This window comes from Dermacentor silvarum, chromosome 2, assembly GCF_013339745.2.
Source record: "Dermacentor silvarum isolate Dsil-2018 chromosome 2, BIME_Dsil_1.4, whole genome shotgun sequence".
NCBI classification, from domain to species: Eukaryota; Metazoa; Arthropoda; class Arachnida; order Ixodida; family Ixodidae; genus Dermacentor; species Dermacentor silvarum.
In genome coordinates, this window is record NC_051155.1 from 248,965,631 (window position 1) to 248,979,968 (window position 14,338).

At 48.9% G+C, this 14,338-nt stretch overlaps 1 protein-coding gene across 1 annotated transcript in view; it reads left to right on the forward strand.

Moving 5' to 3' along the window:
* The window catches only part of LOC119443090 (matrix metalloproteinase-14), a 31,314-nt gene that overhangs the window by 3,899 nt on the left and 13,077 nt on the right, over positions 1-14,338 (forward strand). The window contains exon 2 of the mRNA XM_037708240.1: positions 4,880-5,003. Within this exon, the coding sequence (XP_037564168.1) occupies positions 4,880-5,003 (124 nt within the window). The remainder of the gene's footprint in view (positions 1-4,879; positions 5,004-14,338) is intronic.

Sequence of the window (14,338 nt, forward strand, 5' to 3'; positions counted from 1 at the left end):
TATTGCGGTCAATTTGTTGCTGCAGAAGCGTATTTTACTAATTCAGCTCAGCTAAATAGTTAGTATTTCTGCTCAGTGTATCTTCAGTAATTTACAGTAACAGCGTAATGCAAGGAGTGGCCTATAGTTGAGACTGCGCTCGCCGCTGGCAAATCCAGAGTTGCAGCGCGTGCGGAAAGAGCACGCCGGCTCTTTTCAGGGGCGACCCTGAAACAGCAGTGGCCCGAGACCTCGAGCCTCGTGTTGGCTCAGCCGGCGTCCAGTCCTTCGCTCGCTCGCAGCGGCTCCACTGGGGCGTGCACCGTCGTTCTGCCTCCTTCCCACTAAACCAACTCCGCTCCGGCAAGGTTCCGACTCGTACGAGAAATCGCGCTACTCTCCGTGTCCGCGGTGGTGGCGGGGGCCTTGAACGTGCCGGGCCCTGTTTTTCCTTTTAATTTTTTTTTCCTAGAGTTGAGCAAGCACCAACATGTATATACATATATACGAGCGGGCACCCGCAATCAAGAGGCGTGTCGTACCGGGACGCGTAGCCCTGGCATTGTTGACCGTGTTGGTCGTGAGCACAGACGTATATTGGATAGTCGCTTACGCGTGCGATGTTATCGTGGCACCGGTTTATAAAGGCCTAGGCGTTACGTCACGAGCGCGTGGCGTCGACGCCATTTGCACTTCAGGGACGACGACGATCGCCCGTTTCCGACAAGTCGCGTCTCCTCGCTCTGGGAGGAGACGCAGAACAACAAAACACAGAACAACAACAACAAAACACCAGCCTATTTCACGCTGCGTTCGTCCATTGCTGGCTTTACAAGCTGCAGCGCTTATCTATATGAAATCCTGAGCGATTCGCGGCCGCCTCTTTGTGTTGTCGAGTAATGCAGTGGTGATGGGTGCGCGAAAATCACGATTATGTTCTCCGTCACGTGAAACGCATCCCAAATGCTGTCGTATACTTCTTGCAGACTATTTCTTGCACCCCCGCCGATGGCGCAGGCTGCTGTCAGTAGACGCCCGCCCCCTACGGTATACTGCCGACCACGCGTATCACATTAAACTGCGCGACGACATGGGCTTATGGCCACCTCTGTACAACAGTGATGACACTGCGAACACGTTCCCCTTGCAAGTCTAGTAACTTCACCGTTGGCCTGCAGGACTTGTGCCGCTGTTGCTTCAGAGAAGGCAGGCGCACGCTTTGTACGCCCCTCCTCCCCATTTTTCTTGTATTCTTACTCGCTCACTCATCGGCTATATATGTATACGACGTTGTTCTTTCCACGCATGAATCAATAGCGTACTCCACAAAGCAGGAGCTGTTCCGTTCACTCGGTCTTCCAAGAACGCGTCGACACCGGCCTGATTACGTTACCGACTGTTTTGGCGACCAAAGGCTACCGCAAGCTTGCACCGATCGAAGCGCGCGCAAAGCTGCGCGAAACGTGATTCGCAACCTCTGGCTGCCGTCGCCAGTGAGTCACTTTTCCAGGCACGCGCCGGGACGAAGACAGATGCGAAACCGCCTGCCCCCTAACTCCTCCACTTTTCTGCTTAACTGGCGCTGGCTTTCGAACCTGTTGAAAGGCAATACGTACGGTACAGGTTGCGACGAAGGAAAAAGAAACAACGTATATAGACGCAGACCCTGCCGATCATTCCGGGCAACGGTCGCGAGTTGTTTTCATGCCTGCAGCGACGAGAAACAGCTTTCAGATGAGGCTGCTGGTCGTGGTCGCGCCACGGGACGCCTTCGCCGATGGTCGTGTCATGCTCGGTTGCACGCGCGCCCACTTGATCAGAGTCTACCTACGCGCTCTGAGATCAAAGCAAAATGCGCACTCGCGGAGAACTGTCAGGAGGGCGTTTACACGAACCGCGACAAAAGCGGGTAGAGTCGACTCTGAGCGCTCAAACTTGGCCGTTTCGTAAACGCTGTTTTCTCGGTCTAGGTCAACCTGCCTTCACTGGACAGGTTGACTCAGCCCGGTTTGTTTATCAAGGGGCTCGTAAACGCGGTTAAGGCCGCTGGTTCGTGTAGACAGCAAAGAGCCAGTCTCCATTCAGATGTCCCGTTAAGTCGCCTCCACGCGAGGTGCTGCACAGACGCATAGGCTCGTCTACATGCATGCAGTTACGGTGAATATGCAGTTAAGACGAAAGGGGTCGCAGTGAGATATAGATGATCAAATAGAACAAGGCAAGCTACAGGGCCCTGATGAAGACGAGTCCCCTTGTCGGTACGTCCGACCGCATCGGGTCTCATTACGACTTCCGATTCGGCCCATTCGCGCCAGGTCCATGCGTAACCAGACCTCACTAACCAGCAAAAGGCCCCGGCTACGTGGCAAACTGGCACTTGCCAGGGATCTGTTAGCAATTTCATGCTTCGAAAAGAGTTTCATTCGTAGCAACGAAAATCTCGGTAATTTATTATCCATACTCATGTTCGTAATTTACCTACTATATAGCTTCATCGTGGATGAAATAACACAAGACGACACCGAAGACTAGATGGCAGGACACGTGCCCGCCATCTAGCCTTCTATGTCGTCTTTCTTTTTTTTTTTTTGCCATTTCTTCCGAGCTGAACCCGCTCCATGCATCTAGATGAACAAGAAGTCCTACAAGTCCTGCGAATATTACATGTATATGAAGGAAACATTGGAGTCTTGAGCTGGCACGCGATAGGTCTTTCTTCATAATATAGCAGAGGCTGAGTAAACCAACACCACCAGGAGTAATTCAATAAAATGCCTCCTGGACATTAAAGGCACTGTCCTACAACGCGTGAATAATGCACATGTGGAGGTGATTCTCTATACCTTGTTATGATTTTGTTGCTCTAATTATGTAACATTTATGTATTCCCTTCTTCAGCTATACTATCATTATCGTATGCAGAAACGCATCTGATTATCTTTTCCTAAATTAATTATTCTCTGTCGTCGAATATAAGTACCTGGAAGCGCGTGTCACCACCACTCTTTACCTATGATTCTCCAGGCCATCCTTGCCATTTAATCGATGCGAACTGTCATCGGCATTGACCTGGTGAGGAACGTTCCTAGCGTGGCGAAGCAGCAACCTGAAACGAAGCCAGCGCATAGGCCGTTCAGTAAATGGTGGGCTGGTCAAGGCTTTGCGATACGTGGGTACGTACGCAGTGCATTCCGCGCCGGTGCGTCTCGATCCTCGTGATACAGGTTATCGGCAGTGGCAGCGGCGCCTCCGTTGCCATCGGGACATCTCAGCCACGCTACGTGGGCAGCCGCACTACAAGGGCAGATTAGCAAAGATTACGCGCCGCCAAAAGATTGGCAGATACGGTGTAGTGCGTCTCGAAATCGGTGGTACCGTGTCCAGTAAAGTATATATTATCCGCGCAGAATTTCACCAACAAACACTGAGGCCTATGATGTCTTTAGTGCTACCAAATTGTGCACAAGTTTCAGTGTCCCTTTAGAAGTGTAAAGTTTGCCGTCCTTATTTTTTATTATTCTTTTTTGCGATGTCTTACGCGAATTGCAGCGCGTATAGTCTGGAGCGGCTTACAAGTGTACCGTATACGACGAAATTGCGCTCACGCCACCGGGCTGCGATCGGTGTGTGAGATTTCAGGCTGGAAACGCGAAATCAGTCGTTTTTAAGTGCTCATCGGTTACGTTTAATGTCCTATATTTTGCTTCCGAGTCTACTTGTTTTTATCTTCCGTAAATACGATATTGGTGGAATCATTTGTTAAGATTTTCTAAAGTTTGTAAAGTGAACCCGAGAATTACAGGGCAATGTTTATTGAACACTTTGAGTGAAGACGTCGATGTTCACATTTTCGTATCATATACGTCTGTCTTTATATCTTGTACAAGATTGATACTTTAATGTATTCTGCTTTGTTCTGTTTTTGCGTATTTTGTTTTTTTATCGTCGTACTCCAGACTAGAAGGTACTCTGCTGTTTTTAGGCACCGTAACGAACAATTCAGTTTGACTGCAGGATCGTATACGATGGAGCGATACGGATGCCAGGCTACATACGTAGTGGGCCGCAGGCTTTACGTGCGCAATCATGATGTTCAAACGCTAAAAGCTTTTCTTTCATAAGTTTGGCTTTGCCATTGGCTGGCCGCCTTCGCTAATTATATGTCTGACATCCTGATTGGCTAAAATTCTTTTTTTTTTTTTTGCAAAAAATTCAAGCGTACGAAGTTTTTGTGAATTCGGGCCGAGATCACTAGGCGAGCTGGACAATGTTCTGTTCTTTCTGTGCAGAATCGAGTGCTGTTATTTCATATGCAGAATCGGCATTCCTTTCTCTCTCTGAGCCATCCCGAACTCAGAAGGCAGCTAACAAATTGGTATTCTCAGTGAGTCAATACGTGCGCTCTTATCACTGCTCGAAACGTTTCACCGGGAGTGCTCCCGCCATCGTCGGTGGCCACTCCGACGCACAACCCTTTGCATCACGGAAGTATATTTTTCTAGCAGCTTTGAGTGTAATTGTTGCCCTCTCAAAAGCGGCTTGAAAGTTCTTAAACCAGGCACAACACCTTTAATTGCACAACGGCGCGTTCACAGGCCCTTAGAAATGGAATAAGGAATACGCAAGTGGCTCCTCCGGGCCTTTTCCTGAACGAATCATTCAAAAAGAAAAAAAAAGAAGAAGAAAACGTATCCGATAATACATTGGCACAAGATCTTGTGGCGCCGTTGACCTTCGATAATTTGTATTACGCCGACTTCAAATAACGGACCTCGGTTTTACGGCCACGATGAAAATATGCCTTAATATTCCTCTTCGGTGTGCCTTTGAAAGATCTAACTCAGAAAATGTCACCACAGTTTTGAACAACCGTTCCCTCGCTTCTTCCTTCCTGCACCAGAACTACCTGGAGAAGTTCGGCTACATCGCGCCCACCAAGAACGGCACGGCGGCGCTGCGCTCTCAGGAGGCTCTCGTCGACGCCGTCAAGGAGTTCCAGCGGTTCGCTGGCCTCAGGGTCACCGGTGAGTTGGATCTCCGCTGCTTCCGTCTGAAACCTCGAAGAGTACGCGCTCTCTGCTTCATACTGTCTGCTTGGATGGTGTAACTGTGAACAAGCTTCGCACCATCACTCTCGGCATTTATGCTCAACCTGGCAGCACGATCGTGCGTCAACGAGGTGCGAAGTGCTAAAAATGTTCTGTACTTAACATGGATAGCGTGCATGTTACCCTTGTGCAGTAGCAGTTGATTGCTTGTGACGGCAGAGACATTACACCGGGGCACTACTCACAACTTCTAGTGCACTGCCCAGAGTAAGCATAACAGACGAAAGCGCAGCTAGTGGTGCTGTAATAGCCGTGATGACGTGGTACAAGTCATCTGAACTGCTCATATATATAACACATTGCACCTAATTAAGCTTATTGCTGCTACGACTCACCTTTCTTCCCCTATTTTTGGCGGGAACTATTTTCAAAAATGCACCGGCAGTAGTTGTAAAAGATGTGCTCCTCTGTACTGTCAGGCGTTTAATTTTTCCTCAATTCTCTAGTCCGATGTATCTCACCTTTATATAGAATCACTGTTTTCGATGTACTTCTTTTTTTCATTCCACAACACCTCCAAGTTCGTTGTCCGTTTTCGTTGTGACGCTACCCTTCACATTATACTCGAGCCGCCCTCGTCTCGTGCCTTCGTGCGAGAATCGACGCCAGCCACCTAGGTCGTTCGCGTATAAAGCCTTCTCGCTTTAATGTGCGTGTTCACGTGTGAATGCGGAATGCGCAGTCGCGAGAGTAAAATTTCGGTGAACTGTCGTACTAACACACCCGCCCAAACCCGCGATGAATATGGAACTCTGCCGGCGCAAGGAGAAAAGTCTCTCTCTCGTCGTTGCTCAACGTCTCCGGCAGCGACGCCGCAGAGGAGACCGGTTGTCACTCGCTGACGACTTCAACGTCGGCGGGATCGCGTCGCGCGACGTCTCCGAGCAGGAAACGCGCCGCCGAGATTGCGCGCCTCCGCAACGGCGTCGCGCGTGTCCGGAACGCCTCGCGTGCTGCTGCTTCGGCGCATCAACTCCGGCGCATCAAGTGCCGTCCTTGGCCGGACAGCGGGCTGGCGTACGTTTCCCTCGGGCTTTCTTTTCTTTTTCAGCTTTTTTTTCTCTCTTTTTTTTTTTTCGTGCACTCGCATTCGACCAGTTTGAGTCGATTTAAGGGAGGCATTGGTATATGCATGTTGAGTTATTGGACAGATTCATTTCTTTATTGCAGAGAGAGATAAACGGGGTAGGAAAGGCAGGGAGGTTAACCCGAAAAGATTATGGCTTGCTACCCTGCACTGGAGGAAGGGGTAAGGGAAAATGAAAGACGGAAAGAATAGCGGAGAGGAAAAGCAATGTCACGAAAAATAAAATAAAAAGAATACAAAAAATAGAGGTGGTTGGAAACGTCCGTGAAAACTATAGTCTGTCAGATAGTCCACTCGAACACAAAAACTTCAAGAGGGCCTTGACTGACTTGTTGTGTGACGACTGTATTGGCCGGCGTTCCAGGACTGTGTGCTCCGAAAGCGGCCGGTCAAGACGCGCCAGCGCGGTCGCGAGTGACTATCGCTGTATATGGGGGACAATGACAAAGAACGTGTTCAAAAGTGTCCCCGTCGCCGCAGTGGTCACACGCAGCACTATCCTCCCATTCGATGCGGAAAGCAAACGACTTCGTAATTCGGCGGCTGTAGCACAAGAATCCGACGCCTATTATTGGGCTAACCTGTTTCAATGACAAGAAGCAGCTGTGCTGCTCGGTTGCACTTTAATTGAACTTCATACTGTCACGTTATGCTATAAGCGCTTGGGGCACCTCTTTATGCGACAGGAGGAGGAAACAACTTGATTTTGTACATTTGGCTTGTGAGGGGTGGCTACCAGGCGATGCCTTACAGCCACCTCTTCGGCTCTTTCGATGGCCCGAAGTTGAACCTCCAGGCTCGGGTTCATGAGTATCGCTTCCCACGCGGCAGCGGAGGTGGGACTGAGCCCAAGTTTACGCATGGACGAGTACCTCACTGATGTACCGTCGTAAAGTCCGTGAAGTCCCACAGTACTGTCGCTCAGAAAATGGCAAGCGCAGACTGTGCAGAGCGCTTCTTACATATGTCATGCACCAGGACACAACAACCCGATGGCAAGTGAGAAGTGCGCCTCGTCAAAGTAAAATGAGGCCAACCGTTGCCTCTAATTAATTAAAGCTGTATTAAAACTTGCCATTTTGGCGGCATCCGTTTCTTTTAGGAGCACAGCCCTTGGCGCCCATTCCTGTGGCGAGCGTGCTCGGCGTAATCGAGCGAACGGTGACAGAGCGAACGCGGAGCGGGGGATGAAAGACGGTGATAGCGAAGAGGGCGCGAGGCGGAAGGCGGAGGAGGGTATGGCGAAAGCGTGAGAAGAAAAGCGTAGTGCCGCGAAAGACGGGCTCTGCGGCGACGGCTACGAGATGGCGCCAGAGTAGCATGTGTCGTCTGTTCACCGATGACGCCACCGATACCTTATATAGAAAGAAAGCGCTGCATGAGCGGAGGTCTGTCTGCGGCGGCTGCTTTGAATCGCGCCCACACGTCACCCACACGCTGCCTCTCGCGATCTCCCGATAAGCGAAGCAGTCGTGCCACACTTCGCTCCGTTTGCAACGTGCCGCACGAGACAGATTGTCCGCGCCAGCCAACATATCGCGAAATGAAAGCACGTATAGAGCTGAGCTCAAATTTCTCATTAAGAGTATCGTAATCGTCCGAGAATTTTTTGATGTGCGTAAATGCTTCGTTCCGATGAGGCAGAAGGCGAAGTGACTATACGAGTCTGGCAAAGATGCTGCTCGCGTGTGTGCGCTCACATTCCTGCCTGCTGATCGCATTCCAGCTGCAATTCAGCCTTAAAAGGAAAACGACTACGATTAGCCCTGAAACCGCGTGCGTCAATTCGGCTGCTTTTTCTCTGTCCGACCGTTCCTGGTGGTGCATGCCGAATGCCTTCGAAGGTGGACGCAGTGAGCATTGACATGCATGCCACGCTAGAGGGTCAGTAGACGACGACTTCGACTGGCTGTTGTACGCGGCACACGACGTTCGAGAACGCGTGTTCCTTTCGGCGACAACAACTGTGGCGACCGCTGGGTTTTCCGTACCTCATTTACATTTGCATTGGCCGCACGCCGAGCGATTATAGAAGCCCGGCCGAAACTGTTATCGGGCACCGTTCTTCTTCTGCGTCTCTTACTTTTTTAAAGTTTCTGCTAGTGACCCTTAATTATCCGGTGCTCTGGAACTTTCCGGAAAGGCAGCTGTTCAGAAGTTAATAAAGAATCCGTGACGTATACGTGCGAGGGTCTTTCTTCTTTCGCTACTTTTGGCTCAACTAAGTCGAAGTTCTACGTGCGATATTAATGCGTAAGTTTGGTGTCACTATGACCAGTGCATACGCGAGTAAGTGCAGAATTTTAAATCCGTGGCCTCTGCAGAATCCATGTCATCGCCGCACGTAAACAAGCCAGCAAGGTCATAAGCGCCGCAGATGGCCTCACACCTCCTCGTCTGAAACGAAAAGTCGGCGGTGCCGAGGCTTTTAAATGTTGAGCAACATTTTGCCTCGCGAAGCAAACATTTCCATTTGCCTTAATCTGGTGCGTTCCTATACTTCAAGACAGCAGCTATATCGAAAAAGACAGCCTATACAGGTGAGGCAACTAGGTTCGCGCCAGTTGCCGAGCAGCGCGTCCGTTTAGAAAACCTCTGGATTAGGCCCGTTCCTTCCGCTTCTACGAGCAACCGACCGTTTAGGAAGATCACTTTGAAACTCCATTTCTCCTTCGAAAGCATAAAGTTGTGCCGCTTGCGTCATTTGCGAAGACGGGCGCGCCAGTGGTGCGTAAACGCACGCTTTTCCGGAATTAAAAAACTTGGTATCGGAACGCACACGGTCGCATCCCAGCCGGCCTGGACTTGGTCGGAACGTGTAGTGAGTGGCCCGGGGGCTTCGCCTGAGTGCGCCCCGTCTCGATGGTGCGATTATGAGGCGCGATGACGTCATGCGGTCGGTCAAGCGCGCGCGCTTTTCCCGGAGCGGCAGCACAGTGCCGTGGAAGGACGCGCTGACGTAGCCGCCGCCCGGCTTGTTTGTCCAGCGGCCTCGCGGGCGCACGTCGCGAAGGCTGAGCGCTGCTGCTGCGTGGCGCTGCGATGCGGTTGGTCGCGGGTACACTGTAACATAATTTACGCCCTTAGAAGTGAATAAGGGTGGTGTAAATCGGTCCATAACTCACACCCTTACACCCTTTTTAGGTGTAATGGTGTTGTGAGGTACAAACCGATTGCAGTGCATCCGCTTCGGGATTCGGCTAGTCTTCGTGGGCCCAGAAGGGGCACATAAAGAGAGAGACTAGGAGACAAAAGGTTAACCAAAGTAACGGGTACGCGGGGGAGGGGTTGAAGATTCCAAGTATACCGTACAAAGGGATGAGTAGACGGCCCCCTTTTTTTCGATGTTCCATAGTTGCATCCCAATTACTCTTTTTCTCTATAGTTAAATATATTGCCTTCAGCGCGTGCCGAGTGCGTACGTGCGCGTTTGTTCTAAAGCCAGGCTTGTCCTTCGAGAAGAGGGTAGAATCTTACAGCCGTGCTGACAGTCAGTGAAGCATGCCAGATAAAGATGATGCTGATGGTGATGATCGTTAAACATAGCGCGTATTCACAATGGAGCATCGGCCAAGAATATGGTGGTTAAAACACACATACACGCACACATATAATAACTACTGGAATAAAACGGAAGAGTAAAGTAAGTGTAGAATAAGGCAAAATTGGGAACAAACAAATGGTGTGTGATTGAGTAGTCAGATCAGATTAATGGACAGTGTTCCTTCTATACTGTTCTCATCGCCTTCTTTCTTAAATGTGCCGTAAATAATCAATAACGTCAGTTCGGTCCAACGAAGCAGCCTTGCTTCGTTAAGGAAGATCTTACATTTAAGGATTCAAGGAGTCGTTAAACGTCCTATGTCATCTATAGAGCAAGAACGGGCCGCGTTACAGCACGATTGAAATTTGCTCATGATTGTCGCATGTCATGCGCTGCCTAAGCGCTCCAAATTTACTTTCCATGGCGAATCAGTGTTCCTTATGGGAGCATCGTACCATGCGTTTAGATATTGTTGCAGATAATTTGCGGCATAAAATATGCGAGTTATACTGATAAAAAAAATAGAAGAGAAATACGCACGGGCCAATATCTAGCTTAAGATAACCTCACTTTTTCTCTCTGTGTATTTCTTCCTTTTCTTTCTTCTTTTTTTCTTCTTCTTTTTTTTTCTTTTTTTTTCTTTTTTTTTTTCCCAGTGCTGGTTTGCAACTTGCAAGCAGATGGGAAATACGCATAGCGCTTTCAGGGAAACTTCGAGGACGGAAAAGCCTAGTGCCACGGAGAATTGGCACCAGTGTCGGCAGAAAAGTTAGTTCAGAATTGTGCTAGCCAGATATAAAGTACAATAATAAATAAAAGAGAAATGAAAACGACAGAAGCAGCCACAGCCGGGACGCCGGAGTGTTTTTCCCAATCCCATGGCCCCACGCGCGCGCTTTGGAAGAGATAAACATCGTTGTGACGACCCGAGAGCCGATACGTTGCTTAGCTTTGGCACTGGTTTTACTGGTTCTGAAAGACGTTGTAGGCGCAAGGACAGGGGGAAAGCACAGATCGGGCAGTTATTCCTCGGGCAAATATGTAGAAAAAAAAATAACGGCACATCGGCTACAGTTGTGCCATTTTTTAGTTGCTAAAGGGGGGAAAAAGTATTTCATTGCTTATACTATCACATCTCTGAGCATACATTGTGTTTTTCTTGGTACTAGACACTCGGTTCTTTGAGCGCAGCCACTGTGTGAACAACGAACGAACAAAAAAGGGGAGAGAGTCAGGGGTTCGTTGAGGTGCGCCTATATCGACTATTCAGTGGTGCTAATTTTTACCTTGTCTTTTTTATTTAAGTGTCGTTGCATTTTTTTTTTCCCGACGTCGCACCCTGTATGGTGCTTACACCTCATTGACCGTGCAATTATTATGGCGTTCGGAGGCAAGCGTGCAACTTCTGTAGTGGCTTATAGATTTGTTCACTTGCTGAGCGAAAAATAACTACTAATTTAAAGGCGTAGAATTAAGAGAGGCGAAAGCTGCAGGCGAATGAATATCGGAAACGTGACCTCCGCATATGGGGCTTTCTCGACGCACTTTGTCAAATTTTCATGATTTATTTCAGTGTTACGTACACTAGGCAATAATGAGGGTAAAGCAAAAGTCATGTAAAAACCACATAATATGTCAGCACACTATACTATATCACAGAAAGTTCACTTTGACACTCATCAAAGTCATAATACATTTCCGAGTGCTCCATTCTAACAATTTCTAACTTATCAGTACAAGTGTTATCATGAATAACCCATTAGGGAGTATAATCATTTGAATAAAGGAATAAAAAGGGACGAGAAGGGGAAAAAAATAAAGCTGGCAGGAAGAACACAGGCACGCAGATAAAGACGCAGCACAGATTACTGGTTCTTTCTTTCTTTTTTCTTTATTTATTTATTTATTTATTTATTTATTTATTTATTTATTTATTTATTTATTTATTTATTTATTTATTTATTTATTTATTTATTTATTTATTCGGCTATCGCATGAGCCCAGTCCAATACATCTCAGTTCTGGCAGCCCTGAATCCTTGATACAAAATTAAACTTCGTGTGCAAGTAATGGCGTACTCACTATCACAAGCCCTACGAATATCATTTTGCGATGGCGTGCCAAATGGTGCATTCGCGCAGTTCTAAATATACGACTGAATCCGCCTCTTGCGGACATTTAAGAAACTCCGGCTTCGTTCTGCCAAAACGGCCGTATATTCGCTCAGTGCATTTAGGAGGGCGAGAATGCACGCGCGCGGCAACAAAAGGCCGGTTGCTCTTTCCGGTGTCCTTGTATCGCCGCTCTCTGCAACGAAAAGAAGAAAGGGAAAAAGAAAGTTGCGCTGTTCGTTGGAAAGTGTTGAACGTTTCCGCCCTTTCGGCGAGTGAGGTAGCAAGCGGAGGTCTCTAATTACCACGGGCAGACGGCACTTCGGTAAATTTGATATAGCAGAAACATCGTTGCGAATTTCTCTGAAGCGTACAATAGTCTTTTCAAACGGCACAAAGCGCTCGTTCTAAGTACCCGCTCTAGGGAAGTATGTGTTACTGCCGTGAGCCACTCACTCCACGTAGCGACGACTGCGTTAGTAAAGTTGCCGCTGCACTGTGGTGGCATTTAACGCGGTCGACTGGCTTTGGGAATTCATTAGGATACTAATGTCCACACGTTGTCGGTTTTTTTTTTTTTTTTTTTTGTCATGGTCAGTAGAGTAACGTGTGTAAGCAGACATTCGGCCTTGAAAGCGCTCCACAGGGCATTTCGAACAGGGCTCGCCATGCGTAGGCTGAAACAAGTGGGACTTAAGTACGCGGCTCGTGAACTGCGGCGGGCCTTTGTAGCACCCGTGTTTTATAATACACAGCGTAAACAGCGAGCTAGTGCGAGGTAGTAAATGCTCAATGCAGTCAAATGATGTCAAAATTGAGGCGCGATGCACGTTCACGAGCATGCAATAGCGGTATCAATAAGTGTCAAAATACACTCGGCGAAGCTCGGAGTGGGTTGACGGAACCAATATAACGACGCAGCTCCAACATTTGTAATAATGGCAAGATCTCTTGTTTGCCTAAAGATAATTTTTAATGGCATAACTTCTCGAATACCCTCGCTTAGTGATATTTGCTTTGGCAGACCTGTGGCTTTCGTCTATATCGCCTTTTTAAATATACTTCTCAGTTCAGTCCAACGCGCACGGCAATAATAGCGGTACAGCTATCACAAAGTTACGCTGACTGTGAGGCTCAAAGCTTTTCGCACAGCGTCGCTTGCAGTAAACATCCGTGGTGGCGATCGCACAATTCTACGCATTAAATCCTGCACTAAAGCCTGCATTAAATCAAGCAGGCTAGGTGACAATTTGTCACGGCCCCGTTTCAAAGGGGACATAAAAATGGGCTGATGATGATGATTATGACGTTCTTCTTCTTTCTGGAGCTTTACATGCCAAAACTAGTTCTGATCATGAGGCACGCCGTAGTGGAGGGCTCCGGAATAATTTTGACCACCTGGGGTTCTTTGATGATGACGATGATGATGATATGTGGCCAAGTCATCCAACATGAAAGTAATCATTGCAGGCGAGACGACAAGAGCCCGATCACCGAGAAGAGTCGATAGCCTGTTCAGTCGCAGCCCATGCAGAGGCATAGGCGTCACGATCTCAGCGTATATCATGAACCGTGACAACAAAGCTTTCGTGCGGAAGCTTGCTTCTCAATTATAAATATGGATAGACTTGCACAATTACAGCAGTACTTCCTGCTCTACATACGTCTTAAAAAGAAAAACGAGACCTGCGAGACGGATTGTTTTGTATACTGCATGACAGCATAGACGATTACGTCAAGGAAATTTGTGCTCAAGCCGACGTAAAAGATTTCGGTGCTGCAGTACGTAGACCAAATGAAGACAGTACTGACTTCCTGCACACCCTCCTCGCTGAATGCGGCGTTAATGACACAGCAAAGACATGCCTGTCACTTTCTTCACGGGCCGTAACACGACAGCGAATAGGCATAAGTGCCCGGGACAAATTGCTTGGAACTGAGCTCCACTCGAGGCAGTGAAGAGGGGTGTGCTATTGTGATGGCTGCGCAACGCGGGGAGCCTGTGACTCACCCGCCACCAGAAGCCGCGCCAAATGCCTCGAGCACCGCGTGGGAAGCCGTTATTGCACGGGCCGCATGGCCCATCGGCGATGAGTCAAAGAACCTCTCCGCCCCCGGAAGCAGCTCGGCAATGGCTTGGCGATCTTGCCCCACTAGTTTGTGAGTCAAGTGCAGTCGGTCATACACACGCCTGGCTGGCACGCAAACCCGACCCGCGCGCACGCTAACTGGAGCACGCGTGTATACGACGAAGGCGTCCCACGTATGTGGATCACACGTGCACCCCCGCCGAGCCCGCGCGGTATGCAAGATACGCGTAGCGCGTACACCCGCATCGCAGCGATGTCGCAGTGTTGAATGACTCAGGGCTGCAGTCGGACGTGTATCGCGTTGCAGAACAACATGCGTGGCACGTTTGCTTTCGGTGACACGCGTCCCGCCGGTGTGGTTGCGTCACGTTGTCGTGAGGGGCGCGAAGTTCCTTCAAAGAGCACGCATGCCGTGACTC